The sequence below is a fragment of the Erpetoichthys calabaricus genome, chromosome 13 (assembly GCF_900747795.2).
Source record: "Erpetoichthys calabaricus chromosome 13, fErpCal1.3, whole genome shotgun sequence".
NCBI classification, from domain to species: Eukaryota; Metazoa; Chordata; class Cladistia; order Polypteriformes; family Polypteridae; genus Erpetoichthys; species Erpetoichthys calabaricus.
The window spans coordinates 54,676,863-54,692,808 of record NC_041406.2 but is presented as its reverse complement, the minus strand read 5'-3'; the positions used below and the strand labels follow the sequence as shown (position 1 = coordinate 54,692,808).

Below are 15,946 nucleotides of genomic sequence, written 5' to 3'. Positions count from 1 at the left end.
GACTGTGTGCAGAGGGTGCACACCTATAAATACATGGGAGTGCAGCTGGATGATAAATTGGACTGGACTGCCAATACTGATGCTCTGTGTAAGAAAGGACAGAGCCGACTATACTTCCTTAGAATCTTAGAATAAGATGCTGCAGATATTCTACCAGACGTTTGAGACGAGCGCCCTCTTCTACGCGGTGGTGTGCTGGGGGGCAGCATAAAGAAGAGGGACGCCTCACGCCTGGACAAACTGGTGAGGAAGGCAGGCTCTATTGTAGGCATGGAGCTGGACAGTTTGACATCTGTGGCAGAGCGACGGGCACTGAGCAGGCTCCTTTCAATCATGGAGAATCCTCTGAGTCCACAAAACAGTATCATCTCCCGACAGAGCAGCAGCTTCAGCGACAGACTGCTGTCACTGTCCTGCTCCACTGACAGACTGAGGAGATCATTCTTCCCCCAAACTATGCGACTCTTCAATTCCACCCAGGGGAGTAAACGTTAACATTATACAAAGTTATTGTCTGTCTGTATACCTGCATTGTTATCACTGTTTAATTTAATATTGTTTTTATCAGTATGCCGCTGCTGGACTATGTGAATTTCCCCTTAGGATTAATAAAGTATCTATCTATCTATCTATCTATCTATCTATCTATCTATCTATCTATCTATCTATCTATCTATCTATCTATCTATCTATCTATCTATCTATCTGCTTGAATGGTGTCTGCCTCTCCCACCCTGACAAAAGGGACTTTTTTCCTCAGTGGGTCAGGGTCTTGTCAATTAAAATATTATGCAAAACAGCTGATCTGTTTTTTTTCTGCAACTGATATGGCCTTGACCCTAATGGTCATCAATGGAGGTAGAAAATGAGCATGTGATGCAGAATGCTCCTGGTCCAAACCAAGGATTCATAGGCAATGTCCCCAACCCTGTGAAGATTATTGCATTTTGTCAGAAAGCTGTGATAAGGTGAAACACTTAAGAGAGAAGCAGAAAGCTGAAAGGTGGGACAACTTCTAACAAGCCAAGAGATTCCACTCAGAATCCACTTAGAGGAGGTGTCAATGGATTCAGGTCTGGGGTGCCAGTGGAACAACAAAGCAGCAGAAAAATGTCACGTCATTGTGGCACTACAACACTACTTTCCAACAATTGTTTAGATGTGGCACCCTCTGCGGATCTCTGCTTAACACCTTATACTATGGTACAATGACTCCATTTAAGGTGTTCAAAACAACATTGATAACTTGCTGTTGTTGACTGCGCTTGAGCTGGTGATGAGATAAGTAGCCTAGAATCCTGGGCAACTGACTCATTATTCTTTTCCCCTTTACAGCACTCATACCAATTTTTTTATCTTATTTTGAAACTCAATTACTCTACTTAATATTGTGTAGATACACATTGTAGGTTGTTATAAATGTCAGACAATGTAAAAATATTATCCCATTAAAGATACCATAAAAATGAAAAAACATACAGACATACAATGAGACTGTAGTATGATTTGTAGCCTGATTCCATCAGTTGGTCAGCTCAATGTAATTACTGATAGCTGGCATGTTAGCACAGCAGGTAACACTTTTGCCTCACGAATTCAGTAAAACTGGTTTAATTTCCAGCTTACTGAACATTCGCACAGTCTTTCTGGTTCTCTGGATATACTGTATACTGAGATTTTCTCACACATTAAAAAATGAACAGTATATGTTAAATTGTTCAGACACGAGTAAGCCTAGGTGCCAAATGATGAAATTATATCCAATCCTGTTTTTGCCTGGAGATTATTACTACATGGAAAAAAAAATTAGCTTCACTTAACTCTGTAATTAAAAAAAAAAATGGATGAACATATTTTTATTCAATGCTTTGAAAGCATGTTAGGCAAATAATTTTACATATATCAGTAAAACTTATTAGTAAGTGATAAGCACTCACAAATAAGTACTGAAAAATGTTAACTAATCCAGTGATGATTTTACACCCTTCCAATGGTTGGTTACTCCTTTGTGCCCAATTATGCCAGGATAGCCTATGACCTTGAAGTCCTAAACTAGACTGCAGAGGTTTAAAAATGTAACGGTGAAGGTTGATGACTGTTATTATAAGGGTAAACATTGAAAAAATGTCAGAATATTCAACTGTTTGCAAAATAATAAATATTTCTTTACATTTATCTTCTTATCATCTTGTCTCACTACTCAAAGCACTCAAAGGACCCGGGAAGCGAACACACAACCTCCTTACTGCAAAGTGGTTTGCTAGTTCTCCTTTTGCTTGGATGAGTTTCCCTGTTGCCCTGTTTTTCCTTCCACATTCCAAAGACAAGCATGTTAGGCTTTATAGGAAATGTGGAAATGAGCACAGGAGTGTGTGAGAGAAACGTGTGATGGACTTGCACTTTGTACAGCTCATTGGATATTACTATATTTATACACGTACGTAAATAAATTTCACCTAAAACTCACATTGTCAGAATGATATTATACAGACAAACTCCCCTGGAGGAGCTAGAAGAAGTAGAAATGAATTAAAAATGAACAATACGTACATGATTTTCTTGCTTTTAGTGCCAGCGCTGCCACCAGTTCATTTTGAACCTGTGAGAAAAAGAACAAGAATGTTAATGTAATGAAAATTTTAAAGTACAAAATAGTAAATTTCAAAATTATAGCTACATATTAACACTATTACAAAAGCACTCCTGTCAAAAATTGCCAGAAACGGATTTCCTCCGATATATAGTAGAAGTCATGCAGTCCTTCAGGTGTATTTATGCTTGTTATTCCCCTCTACATTTTAAGAAAATCAGTTTTAAGTTTTGGATTCATCTTGGAGGAATATGTATTTATTATATAGATTATATGTGCAGACTTTGTAATATGTTTGCTTGTCTTGACTTCTACAGACTTGTTCACTTTCACTGTATGTGCAGGCCCAGCTCTAGTATTTTTGCTTCCCTAGAATATATTTTTATACACATGCAGGGCCACAGCGTTTTGAGGGCATTAGGGTGTTATATGTATATTACCTGGAAGGAGAGGGCTGGGGCTTGTGGTGGGGTTTGTCTCCCTTGTTGTTTCAAATGTGCAGATATATAGATTTTATATCAAAGAACGGTGGGGGAGTCCCACTCGGTGTTTTGAGGATGGTTATATATGTATATAATATATAGTAGAGTGGGTGGTGGTATCCCCCTCGGTCTTCTGAGCGCAAAGAAAAACTTTTACTAGATCAAAGAGCTGGGTGTTATATTGAATCCGGGTGGTGTTTGTAAGTCAGGGTCTGTAATTATAATTACAATTATACAATTATAATTATATGTCTGTAATGAGGCAGCCCCGTTCTCATTCCTTCAAAGTTTTTCCACCCTGGGAGTCTGCCTAGTTCGACTAAACGATAGAGCCGGACATGTGTATTTATTTACATAATGAACTAAAACCATTTTCACTTCACAGCTTGCTCATTAAACCTTATTCAATGAGTCTATTATTGTATACAGTATATGAAAAAAATAAATAAATCACAATTTTGGATTTCAAAACTTATTCAAAGTTCTGGTTATGTACATGCACCAATATAAGCGTATAGTGTTTCTGATGACTTGACGGATTAAAGCCTGTCATAGTAAAGTGAAATATAAAATTAAAAATCCAGGCCTTTAGGTTTATTTTTGATTAATGTCTTTATTCATTAGTTCAAATATTTGTTCCAAACTTTCTCCTGACTCAAAGCATGTGGCCATAAGGCAGTTTTAAAAGCACTTCCTGGGTCTCTTCCAGCCAAGCTTCAGTGGTCATCACGATAGCACTCCCACTAGCAGCTACTGGCATTTCTGCAAACCCGAGGTTTTTGTTGCAGTTAATGGACCAGGAATCCCAAAGTAAACTCTCATTCCACTCTTGTGCTTGACATATGCGTATGCAGAGTTATGAAGTAGAGTTGTTACTTTTTCATTGAAGAGCATGTACCCTTGAACAACATTAATCGATACTGTATTTACAATCTGTGTAAATTGTGAGCATCAGAATTATTCTGAGCAGTTTGGAGCTTTTAAAATTAACTGTGTGAGGCACAGCAGGAACAAGATGAATCTTGCAGAATGCATAAATAAGCCCTGACTCACATTTTAAAGGAACAACATATATTTCGTACACTTGTTTGTGTGCTATCCTTGAGCAAAAACAGAAGGAGCATCTTACTTATAAAATGCAGCCTTACTGTATTTTGATTTAATGACCACTAATTTTTTGACTCATCCTCCTCAAAGCATCTGTCAGTTTATTTTTAATTCCCGGAAGAAACAACTCTTCTAAGCAGATGTTTTGCCTTGAGTGCCACTTCGGTGTGTATCACAAGAAACCACAGGCAGAGACTTAGACTTGTTTTGTCTTTGGTGACTTTGGTATACAGTTCCATTCATGTAGTTTCTTCTATTGTTTGCACATCCAGAAATAAGATAACCCACTATATGAATGGAGCCTCAAGCAGTTTTATAATGGTTTTATTATTGGCTACCTGGACCCTTTTATAAATCCTTTTTGTGTGTACCCCAGTTTCTCAGACACATTTCTGTTGCAGTTGTCAAGGACCGTACCTCTTTAAGGACCATGTTTCCTTTGTGCAGGTCACATATTTTGTGTCTGATGTGTCTTGTCAGACATGTAGTCAGCAGAATGTTTTGATTTCTCTGTGTTTTCAAGGTTTGTTGTAAATTATATATGTGTATTCTCACATTTTCCACCACTAAGGTGGTGATAGCAATATGTCCAGTAAATTAGATTGTTGACGTCTGTGATAAGGAATTTGAATTATTAAGATTTTGCCCCTGTGAATGGCTGTGAATTACAGGAAAACAAGCTGACTATGATGTCATGCTAAAATCCCAAAAGGTGAAGTTCTTAACAAAAAGCAAATAAAAATCCAGATATTCTATAAAACTTCTAAACAAACAAAGAATAGCCAGCATTTCCTGTGTTAAATATTTGACTGTATTGTTTGCCATACACAACATCTTTTACGTCATTATGGACTGGAGGTTATTGTGTTTCTATAATTTATATGTTCATCAATAAATTGCATTATTCTATTACAACTTCAGTTGTAAGTGCTTCAGTGCTTCAGTTACCTTGGCAAAAATCTAATGGCCAGGAAACCCAGCTACAAAGCATTTATACAAAAATAAAGTCTTAATGAATTGTCTAAATAGTTTATTTTCTCCAAGAATAATAAGAGATTTTGCTACTATTTTTCCTGTTCCCAGCTAGGCGTGCCATCTTAAAAAACATAAAATTAAGAAAAACCTTATGAACTTAAGAAGGGCAGATAAACAACACATTAGCTAGACCTTCTCCCAGCTTAGTCACTGTCTGTGTTTAGTCTTCATGTACCTGTCTTTCTCCACAGAGATGTAGGTGTTAGATTAACTGGTGAGTTTAGATTGGCCTTGTGTGAATGAGTGCAAGTGTGTGAGTGAGAGTGACATACAATGGACTGGCAGCCCATCCAGGTTTGGTCCAGGTCAGGTTGGGGAGCATGCACTGGTAAAGAACGTTGCTGCGCCCACCTCATGACGGAACAGCTCGGGATCCTGGTTGTCAACCCCTCCAGGTAGACATACGGTCCTGTCCCACCCTTCCGGAAATGACCATCTATCTGCTGCAGCTAAATGTTACGTGGGCATGTGTGAGGTAATGTGCCTCATTTGGGACTCCATAAGCAACCGCTCATTCGACACAAAGTCAAACCAGCAGTACCCAAGGATTTTCCAGAGAGACTCAGTACCGAAGGAGTCCAGTCTTCGTCTCAGGTCACTGGATAGCATCCATGTCCCGCAACCATATAGCAAGACAGGAAGCACCAGGAGTCTAAAGACTTGGACCTTCATCCTTTTGCAAAGGTAACGGGGGCACCACACACCCCTTTCCAGTGACCTCAAGACCCACCATGGTCTCTCAATCCATCTCCTAACTTCATAGGAAGAATCACCAGAGACTTGAATGTCACTGCTGAGGTCAGTAAACCTCTCGACAAGGTCGACATTCTCTTCGCAGACAGACCCACTGCTGATGGCTGCTGTGCCTAAGAGATCATTAAAGACCTTGGGTCTTGGTCTGGGGTTTGGTCCATGTCACCATAAAATTGGAACGCATGTGTTTTGTAAAAGAATAAGTGGATGGAAAAATGTCTAAATGTATAGATATTCAGGTATATGCATTTCACATTGCATTATGTCTCTTGCTCTTATTTTATTATGTGCATATTCTGAATCTGAAAATGTGTGATATGCTTGGACCTGTCTACTGTCAAGAATGCTATTTAAGACAAAATTGAACTGAATAAATAAGATTACAAAAGGACCTGAAGTTTTTGTAGTGAAATATATCTGATGAATGCAACATAAGAAACCCTCATACTTCCTCGGACCTGTGATTCAGTCAAGGTAAAATCTGCTTCTGTCTGATCACCTCTTTTCCACATCACTGTGCTATATTTAATTCATTTAATTTTGATAAAGTGTATTTTCACTAGAATATTCACTGTACTATACACTCTAAAATGGTGCCACGTAGGACCTGACACTCCATGCAATAAAAGAAAATAAAGACATGGGGTATTGCCAGGGGGCTCCATATAATTACTCCTTCTGATCACAAATAGAAACGGGGAAAAGGGAATGTTTAAAAATTCAACACAAGTCCCTGACCCTGATAAGTGGCATCAGGGAGGTCCATTACAGTATGTGGGGTCTCTCTGCTATAATGCAAGTTAGTCTGGAAATTTAGGGGACGTTTCAGTAGGATAGCTCGAGGACTTTTAGTCAGTTTTATGAAATAAGTTATAATGATGGCCCCAGAAATGGTCACTAGCTTGTGCCTGAAACCTCCTTCTAGCCAGACATACATTAACCTTGGTGTCAAGAGATTAATTGGCACAAGAGGTGAAAAGGCCAGAGTAGCATAAGAAAGCTACAAAAGGTGAGAAAATCTGTATTTTTGTGAAGCAGATTTTTGTTTTTCTTTCTGCCTTTTTTTTTGTTCTTTAAAATTTCTCCTTCTGTTGATTCTTTACTATATTTTTATTTTCAATAAAAACCTATTTTTGCTTGTTTGGCTTCCTGGGCTTTTCTTTGCACTAAAGTGCAAATTAGCCACCAAATTAACAAAACCTATGCTCAAGGGACATAATATTTCTGACTCTGACAATACAGAAGCAGGACTAGCGCAGTCATCTGTAGAGAAGCTTTTTCCACCTTGGATGTGTCCTAAAACAGTCCCACTTCCTGACTCGCAAAGTCACTGAAAAGCAGAGTGACACGTGTCTTCAGACTCTTCTTGTGTAGTATTATTCATATATATTTGGCTAATATTTTTTTTTTTTTTTGGCTTAGAAGACATGTACTTAAAAGTCTATGAATTTTTTTTTCAGTTGGAGCACAGGCACATTAAGTGTTTTGCACAATGAGGCAAGAAGACTGTCCTAAGGGATGGATTGACATCCCAGCCTAAGAAGATTCCTTACCTGGGCGGGAAGCCCCCAACAAGTGGACAGGTGTCCCAACTGGACGTGTACCTAATACCTTTCCTGGCCAGGAGAAAAGAAGACAGGGAAGGACTATTCTACAGGGATATTTAATTCCCCCAAGTGTCAGCAGCCTTCCATATCGGTTCTCATTCAGGAACAAGCAGAGAATGCCAGGAGTTGCAGTCTGACAGCATAGCCCTGCTAAGGTCTGTGGGTGCCACAAGGGAGCGCTGCAGGGAGATGAACTCCCCAATTCATGGGACTTCCATATGACCCAGAAGTACTTCCATCAGGTAGTGGCCCTGGCACCGGAAGTACTCCCAGAGTCAGAGCTGGGAGGACATGGAGCAGCACTCGAATGAAGGAGGGCAGTGCAGTGGTGAGAGGAAACAGTATTGTGGAGAGAGAGAAAGAAAACCTGTACTTGGGCTTGTGCTACAATAAATAACCCGGGACTACCTTTGTGTGATCATGTTTAGGGTTTGGGGCTCGCTGACAGCTGGGTTCTATCACTATACAGTACATATGTGCAGAATGTTGCACCAGTTATGTGGCATCCCAAAAGACTCTTTAGGGTTAGTTCCCATCCTATTATTGATATACAGTAATCCCTCGCCACTTCGCGGTTCACTTTTCGCGGATTCACGACTTCGCGGATTTTATATGTAAGCATATCTAAATATATAACGCAGATTTTTCGCTTCTTCGCGGGTTTCTGCGGACAATTAGTTTTTTTACTTCTGATAGTTTCTTCCTCAGTTGGTTTGCCCAGTTGATTTCATACAAGAGATGCTATTGGCGGATGGCTGAGAAGCTACCCAATCAGAGCACGCAGTTAAGTTCCTGTGTGCTGCTGATTGGCTCAGCGACGCAGCGCTGCATTAACCAGGAAGTCTCATCTCATCTCACTCATTCAACATTAACGTGCTCTTTTTACTGCATTCAGGGGATCATCACTTTCATCGTCATCATTTTTACTGCGCAGCATATTCATCACGTCATATATAGCTATGTGTACTTCGCTATACAGTAACTGTAAACTTATCTACCGATTTCATATTGCTTAGCAGTTGTCCATGTTATTATTAGAGTAAAGGGTGGGTTGTAAACAATACAGGGAGGGTTTAAAAACGTCCAAATACACGTTAAATAATTAAATAAATATGGTGTCCCTACTTCGCGGAAATTCAGTTATCGCGGTCGGCCTTGGAACCTATCTCCCGCGATAAGTGAGGGATTACTGTAGACAGAATTGCCTCTGTGTGAGTGTCAGGAATGACTCTTGATTTTACATTTTACCCTTCCTTTCCCATCCCTCCTGCTGATAACCGTGCTCCAGTCTCCATTTCTAATTCTCTAGAAGCCACATGATCTGAGCACCATGCATGTTTTAGCAGGGCAATCCCATCTCTGGGTGATGCTGCATTGTGCGTTTGTTTTTTTTTTCTGATTTAAATTTTATACATCTATCAGGTTTTTGCTTTTTGTATTTTTTTCATTATGCCAGCATACTTTGCCTTTCTTTCTCATTTTATGATTTTGTTCAGTTTCTTTTGTGTCTCTTTTGCCGCACAGCTGGACTCAGCTTCAGAATGCATTTGACAGCGTCGGTATTTTTCTGACAGGTTTCACAGCCAGTAGTCAGTGCACTTCTCATGTGCATCTGGTCAATGGAAAGACATTTTCTGCACAAAAGAGGACAGAAAAGGCCAGGAGGGAGATATGCATAGCAGGTAGAGTAGACCATGAAAGAATGTGCAGGAGTAAAGTAATGAAGTGCAACTAAAAGAACTTACAGCTCAAACTTGTATGGCAATATTTTTAAATTCAAATATTTAAAATACAGTAAAAAAAGTTTGTTTATTTATAATTTGTTTGCATTGCCAATATTTTAGTAACAAATGGCTATTTAAGCAAAGTCACAAATAATGTTCTTACATGAAGCTACACATTTAGCATTCCTCATCCGTAAAAAACTGCCAATAATTAGAATGGCTTCTATTTCATATGGATTAACAAACCGGGTGCTGGCAGGTTAGAGTCGGCACCTTCTCTCTGAGTCGGCCCGGTATGTTTGGGGTAGTCTGGTGTCCTTCAGAATCCTTAAGACATGAAGGTGAGGTTGATTTCTATCTGTATAAGGGAGCGTAACCCTCACAGCTGATACTCAGTCCTCCGCCCAGAGTGGGCTTCAGCCCAGTTTTACCAGCAAAGGAGCCCCCATGATTCAATGAATTAATTAATTAAAAAATATAAAAGGGCGGCTTGGTGGCACAGTGGTAGCGCTGCTGCCTCGCAGTTATGAGACCTGCATGTTCTCCCCATGTCTGCGTGGGTTTCCTCTGGGTGCTCTGGTTTCCTCCCACAGTCCAAAGACATGCAGGTTAGGTGGATTGGTGATTCTAAATTGGCCCTAGTGTGTGCTTGGTGTGTTTGTGTATGTCCTGCAGTTTGTTGGCACCCTGCCCAAGATTGGTTCCTGCCTTGTGCCCTGTGTTTGCTGGGATTGGCTCCAGCAGACCCCGTGACCCTGTGTTCTGATTCAGCAGGTTGGAATAGGGATGGATGGAAAAATATAAAAAAGATATTTTTTTCACAGGTATTTTTAACTGAAATTTATTTTGGAAAGTCAGCATTTTCTGTTAAGTCACCACATACAATTTAACATACAATTTTCATTTAATGAATATGTTACTTTAAATTAGTGTTTTTAATATAATGTTTAAAAACAGTACTTATATTCTACATGTTACTAAAGTAACTCACAAAGATCACACAATATGTCTTGCCAAGCTGACTGCGTGGATCCAGCTTTGATTAGTTGTACATTCTTGATTTAAATATCTTCGTCTGTGAGTATATAAAATACACCACACTATGTACACCATGCATCTATAAAAAAGTGTGTTTCAAACCCCATAACCATGTAAGTATTTCAAGCATTAACATACAAATGTAATTTAATGAAAAAGCGACAGTCACAAAAATGACAGTGGAGAATAATGTAATATAATTTATTCACTTACTGTCTTCACTATTATGAGCAGTTGTTGAGCTGTATTTCATTTTAAAAGGCTGTTCATATTGAGCACCAAGACAATGGTTTAATAAATATACAATGTGTCCACATTAGAGCTCACTTGCAGATATAATGCATCAAATATTTCTATGAAAACGTAAATGGCAATATTTGCTATACTGAGCAAACATCAAGCTCTGTTTAGCAATGTGAGCTTTGTATATGGAAACAAACATGCATTGTTTCTCAGGTTTTTTTTGGTTTTTTTTTTCCGGACAACTTGTGCACCTGCTGTTCCTGAGCTATCATCCTTTATAAGATTTATTTAAGAAAGTCTCAGGTTTCTGAGGTTATTTGGTCAACCACCATTTAGAGCCATGCTTGTTTTTTTGCTTTGATCATTTGTATTTTTTTTGTTCCATCTAGATACACTCCTTCTTTATATTCATTGTCACTCTCACATTTCTGTAAGTCATGGAGATCACTGGGTGCCTCAGGCTCAAGCACTGGTATCTAGCAGTTGGAACAGAGAACTACATGCTGACACCTAACACAACATGAATCTTTTGTTAAAGCAGCCTGCTGTTAGCAATCAGGATATAAAATATAGGATTTGAACTTTCTTGACTTTCTATTAACCAGCTCAAAATAGACCAAATGCATATGTGCTGGCTATAATAATTTGGCATTGCTATATGAATTTTGTTTATCACTAAGTTAATTAGTGCCTCTAAATTGGCCCAGTATGAGTGAGAGAGGGTACTGTATATACAGTACATGGGCATGATTAGTGATGGACTGGCACCACTTGTAGTGTAAGTGTCTGTAGCCTCTCGCTTCCTGCAACATTGAGTTTGATTATGTAGGTCTAGGAAATGTAAAGATATATTAACTTAATGATAAGTCAAAACAATATCAGAAGAATCAGCATCCTTCTATGAAAGGTGGTAGATATTAAAAAAGTAGTGAAGCTACGCAGTAGTTAGGTACTTCATTATGCATCCCAGCATCAAACAAATCTGCTCTTCTTCATGAATTACAGTATTGTTAAATGCATCTTCCACTAAACCTGCTCTGTCGGCAGTCTCTCACTGTTTCTCAGTTCACTTTTGTTACATTCTGTGACCCCACATGGGCCCATCACTAGACCATGGAAGGCTGAGGAGAGTGAGAAACTGGACAATTTGAGAGATGACTCGGTATACAAAACAGCTGATTCTCTAAATCAAGAGGAGCCACGTGAGGTGGTCTGGGGGTCTAGTAAGAATACTCTTTGGATACCTCCTGCACCAGGTGTTCAGTATACAGGCCAGTGGCAGGGGACCCAACACATGGAAGAGAGAATACCTCGCCACTGGTCTGGGAAATCTTCAGAAGGAACTTGAAACTGTAAATGGGGATGGGATGGTTTAGAGAGGACAACTCATAATATCTGCATGCACAGCCTTCACCTGGGTAAACACATGGAGAGTAAGTGAGTAAGTAAATGAGTCAGTCAGTCAGTCATCGTCCAACCCGCTATATCCTAACACAGGGTCACAGGGGTCTGCTGGAGCCAAACCCAGCCAGCACAGGGCACAAGGCAGAGCGCCAGACAACCGAAGGGCACACACACACACACCAAGCCATGTTCCTGAATATATATAATTAAAGAATACAAGGAACTTGCTTAGATCTTTTAAAATTTTAATTAGAACGTTGCAGTGACATTGAAATTTTCTAAATCTACATGACCCATCCCAGTTTTCTGAAAGCTTCTCTCTTTGCGTGGTTTTCTGCTTATTGCCTCTGTCTCTCTCTCTGGTCCGCAAATCAGGAACCAGAACAAGTAATATTTTCTAATAATCCTTAGAAAAAAACAAAGCTTAGGGAACTGGGTCATTTCATTTGACGCTTAATCATTATAGCAGTTAGTTGCAGCACAGTTTCCCACATGCTTGCTTGGGAAAAAATATTAGAACAGTACTTGGAGTTTTGCATGAACATTATGTAAAACATGTTATGATGCTATTTTTTTTTCAGATTAATGAATGCATTGCTCTACTTCACTTATGACTCATTAGCACTTCTTTCTTTTCATGAAATTCCTCCTACCCTAGTTTTCCATTAATAACCTAAAAATTTAAAGTATCCAAATAAGCAGAAAGTAAGATCTTTCAGATTACCAATTCCTCTTCCCTATTACAATTCAATATCCATCAAATATTCCAAATATACAAGAGACTGCCACAAGCAAATACAATGTTACCTCAACATCCATCCATCCATCCATTTTCCAACCCGCTGAATCCGAACACAGGGTCACGGGGGTCTGCTGGAGCCAATCCCAGCCAACACAGGGCACAAGGCAGGAAACAATCCTGGGCAGGGTGCAAACCCACCGCAGGACACACACAAACACACCCACACACCAAGCACACACTAGGGCCAATTTAGAATCGCCAATCCACCTAACCTGCATGTTTTTGGACTGTGGGAGGAAACCGGAGCACCCGGAGGAAACCCACGCAGACACGGGGAGAACATGCAAACTCCACGCAGGGAGGACCCGGGAATCGAACCCAGGTCCCCAGATCTCCCAACTGCGAGGCAGCAGCGCTACCCACTGCGCCACCGTGCCGCCCCAAATACACAAAATAGAGGTGCACAAATGTCACAAAAAGTACAATAAAACATTATAACACACTCTAAATAAAAATAACCTCTGTACATTCCAAACTTGTAAATCGTAACAGTTTAGGAGCACGTGTCAAGTAGAAGTGAATTCACTTTATCTTTGCTGCAAACGTGGCCAAGACGTTTAAAAAAGCAAAACACAAAAATTTCAGAAATATCTCGGCCATGACTCTAAAGGGTTCAAGGGCATCTCACCTACCCTGTCATGGAGAAAATGGTGCAATGGAGGCTTGAGGTCATTTGTGTAAGGTGTCCACAACCATCTTCAAGAGCTGCCCTGTTAAGTACCTAACTAAACTGCATGGTGATGGCATTATTATACTAGTAGTGACAACATATGTTTTTTACACTGCGTTATATAAAGATTAACTTTACCACAGTGAAAAATATACTACAACCTGGGATAATGTGATGTGAATAAAGATGAAGTGAACGCTAACAGGAGTGGAATTGAAGCTGTGTTAGGGCGAGGCAGCATAAGATCAGTCTAAAGTTTTCTTTCTGCTGAAAGTAACGATTGCTGATTTTTCTCCATAGGCCACTTTTAGCCACAGCTGTGCAGTGACGGCCTTCCTTTAAGATCGGAAACTTATTCGCATTCCAGCAAACAGTCAACAAAAAGGCAGATGAAGGCTCCCCTTGTATCAGGGAAAGTGGCTATTCTGTCTTTATATAGTGCTCAGCACAGCTCCCCAAGCAAACAAGTAAATAAACAGAAACTAAGAAACACACAAACTAGGGACTGTCAGTGTATGGACTGGGATTCAAACTGAAGACACTGGAACTGTGAACCACAATGATGTAAAAGTAGCCTAAACATGCTATAGGTTTTTAGCTCATGCCATATGGCCATCTAGTATTTAAAAGCATGCAAAGTAACCTCTAAAGATATAGAAAATAAATGTAAGCAAATATGAAACATGTTTCCCCATACATTCCCACCAGACTCTTTACTGCCACACAGATTGCAAAGTCAGGAATACGTAAGTAAAAATAAACCCTTCTACATTCAGTCAGCACATCTGAAAGCACGGCTCACACAGCTGGTGATATAGACCTCTAGTAGTAACACAGCTGCAAGGTAAAGTCATTTTTATGCAGAAACTTCTTCAGATCATCAACTGTTTTGGAAATTCAATGAAGGAACTGTGAAATTCTGTGTTAATGTAGCAGTCATCATTTCCCTCTCAGGTTTTTACTGATGAAATCAAGATGAAAGCTTGTTGCAACCAAAACTAGAGTGCAACATGTTTGCTTGATATTATATTAAAAGAGCACTGTTTATCCTGCACTTAACCCAGAAACTCTGCACTGACAGGATTTATTTTCTTTTTGTTTCACAAAATACTTGTTAGATGAGTGTGTTTCTGCTTAATTTCTTAAACTTTGTTCTGCAAACCCTGCAATTCTAATATAATGCTTATTAAACAGTATTGATATGTAAATGTATTTTTACATTTGTATTTCTGTCTGTTAGTAGTTGTGAAGTCCTATAGCCTTTAGTATCACTTAAAGTGCACATCGTTCACATTTATAGCTGTGAAAGAAGTCCGGACACAGACAGACACTGAGACAGCCAGAAGTCCAAAACACACACATGTTTATTTTCTTCTTTGTTTTGCAGCACCACACAATGCTCAATCTCACAGCGCTCAGTCCTTCCTTTGTTGCTCTTTTCCTTTCTTTTCTCTTCTCTTTACTGCCACCCTCACTCCTCCACTCGCAAGCTCCGTCCTCTGCCTCCTGACTCCGGCTCCCCGAATGCAGTGAGGCGGCCCCTTTAATGTTGCACCCGGATGTACTCCAGCGTGCACGCTGACGACCTTCCTACAGCACTTCCTCGTGTGGTGGGTGTGCTGCCATTTAGGGCTCTGGGATTGTCCAGGTGCCCCTGGCGGTGGCCACGGACCCCAACGGGGTTGAGCTTCCAAGCTCCAAATCCGTGGCCCTGATGTAATCCAGGGGGGCTGCCCTCTTGCGGCCCGGGGAAGATATTGCCCCTCTCCCAGTCCTTCCCTTCTCCAGGTGTCCCAGTGGGACAAGGTCCCCAGTCGTCGGCCACATAGCACATTTCTATATGATTCTTAATGCCTAAGCTGAACTCTTTTTTACAGTTTTCTGATAAGCATGGCTTCTTTTTTTCTGTATATTTATTTACACAATTGCCAACAAGACTTTGTTTAAATGATGTTGTTAGGCACTGATACGATCTTAGTGATTATTAACATATGAACATCAGATCACTTAAGACATCTTAGGAATTAACCATTACTTTTTTAATATGAATGTATACTCAGTTGCCATAAAATACTGTAAAAAATAACAAACACTTTAATTCCTAATGTTTTGCTTTACAATGCTAGCAATTTATTAGGATGAATTTATTATTATACCACTGTATTCTGCCAGTCAAACTGTCTCTGACCCAAGTATTTAATGTAGAGAAAAAACGTAGGTTGTAGATTTCCTGAAGTCCAAGTCTTACAGCTCACTGCTTAAGAGAGACGACCACTATGACAAGATCTCAGATTGATTTTTAAATGATAAAAGACAACACTTTTAATTCACACAATGAAGCAAAAAGTAAGGTTAAAACCAAGAATGATATTTCATATTTCACAGTTAGAAACGTTCTATAAATAATACCATAATGTATAGCTTCTGTCACACTTGTAACTGTCAAATTTTCTAACCATCATTTCCAGGGAAGGCTCATGGAGCAACTGGG

At 39.7% G+C, this 15,946-nt stretch overlaps 1 protein-coding gene across 1 annotated transcript in view; it reads right to left on the bottom strand.

Annotated features, from left to right (window-relative positions):
• The window catches only part of rapgef5a (Rap guanine nucleotide exchange factor (GEF) 5a), a 254,510-nt gene that overhangs the window by 110,836 nt on the left and 127,728 nt on the right, over positions 1–15,946 (bottom strand). Inside the window, exon 7 of the mRNA XM_028818299.2 lies at positions 2,551–2,599. Coding sequence (XP_028674132.1) covers positions 2,551–2,599 — 49 coding nt within the window. The remainder of the gene's footprint in view (positions 1–2,550; positions 2,600–15,946) is intronic.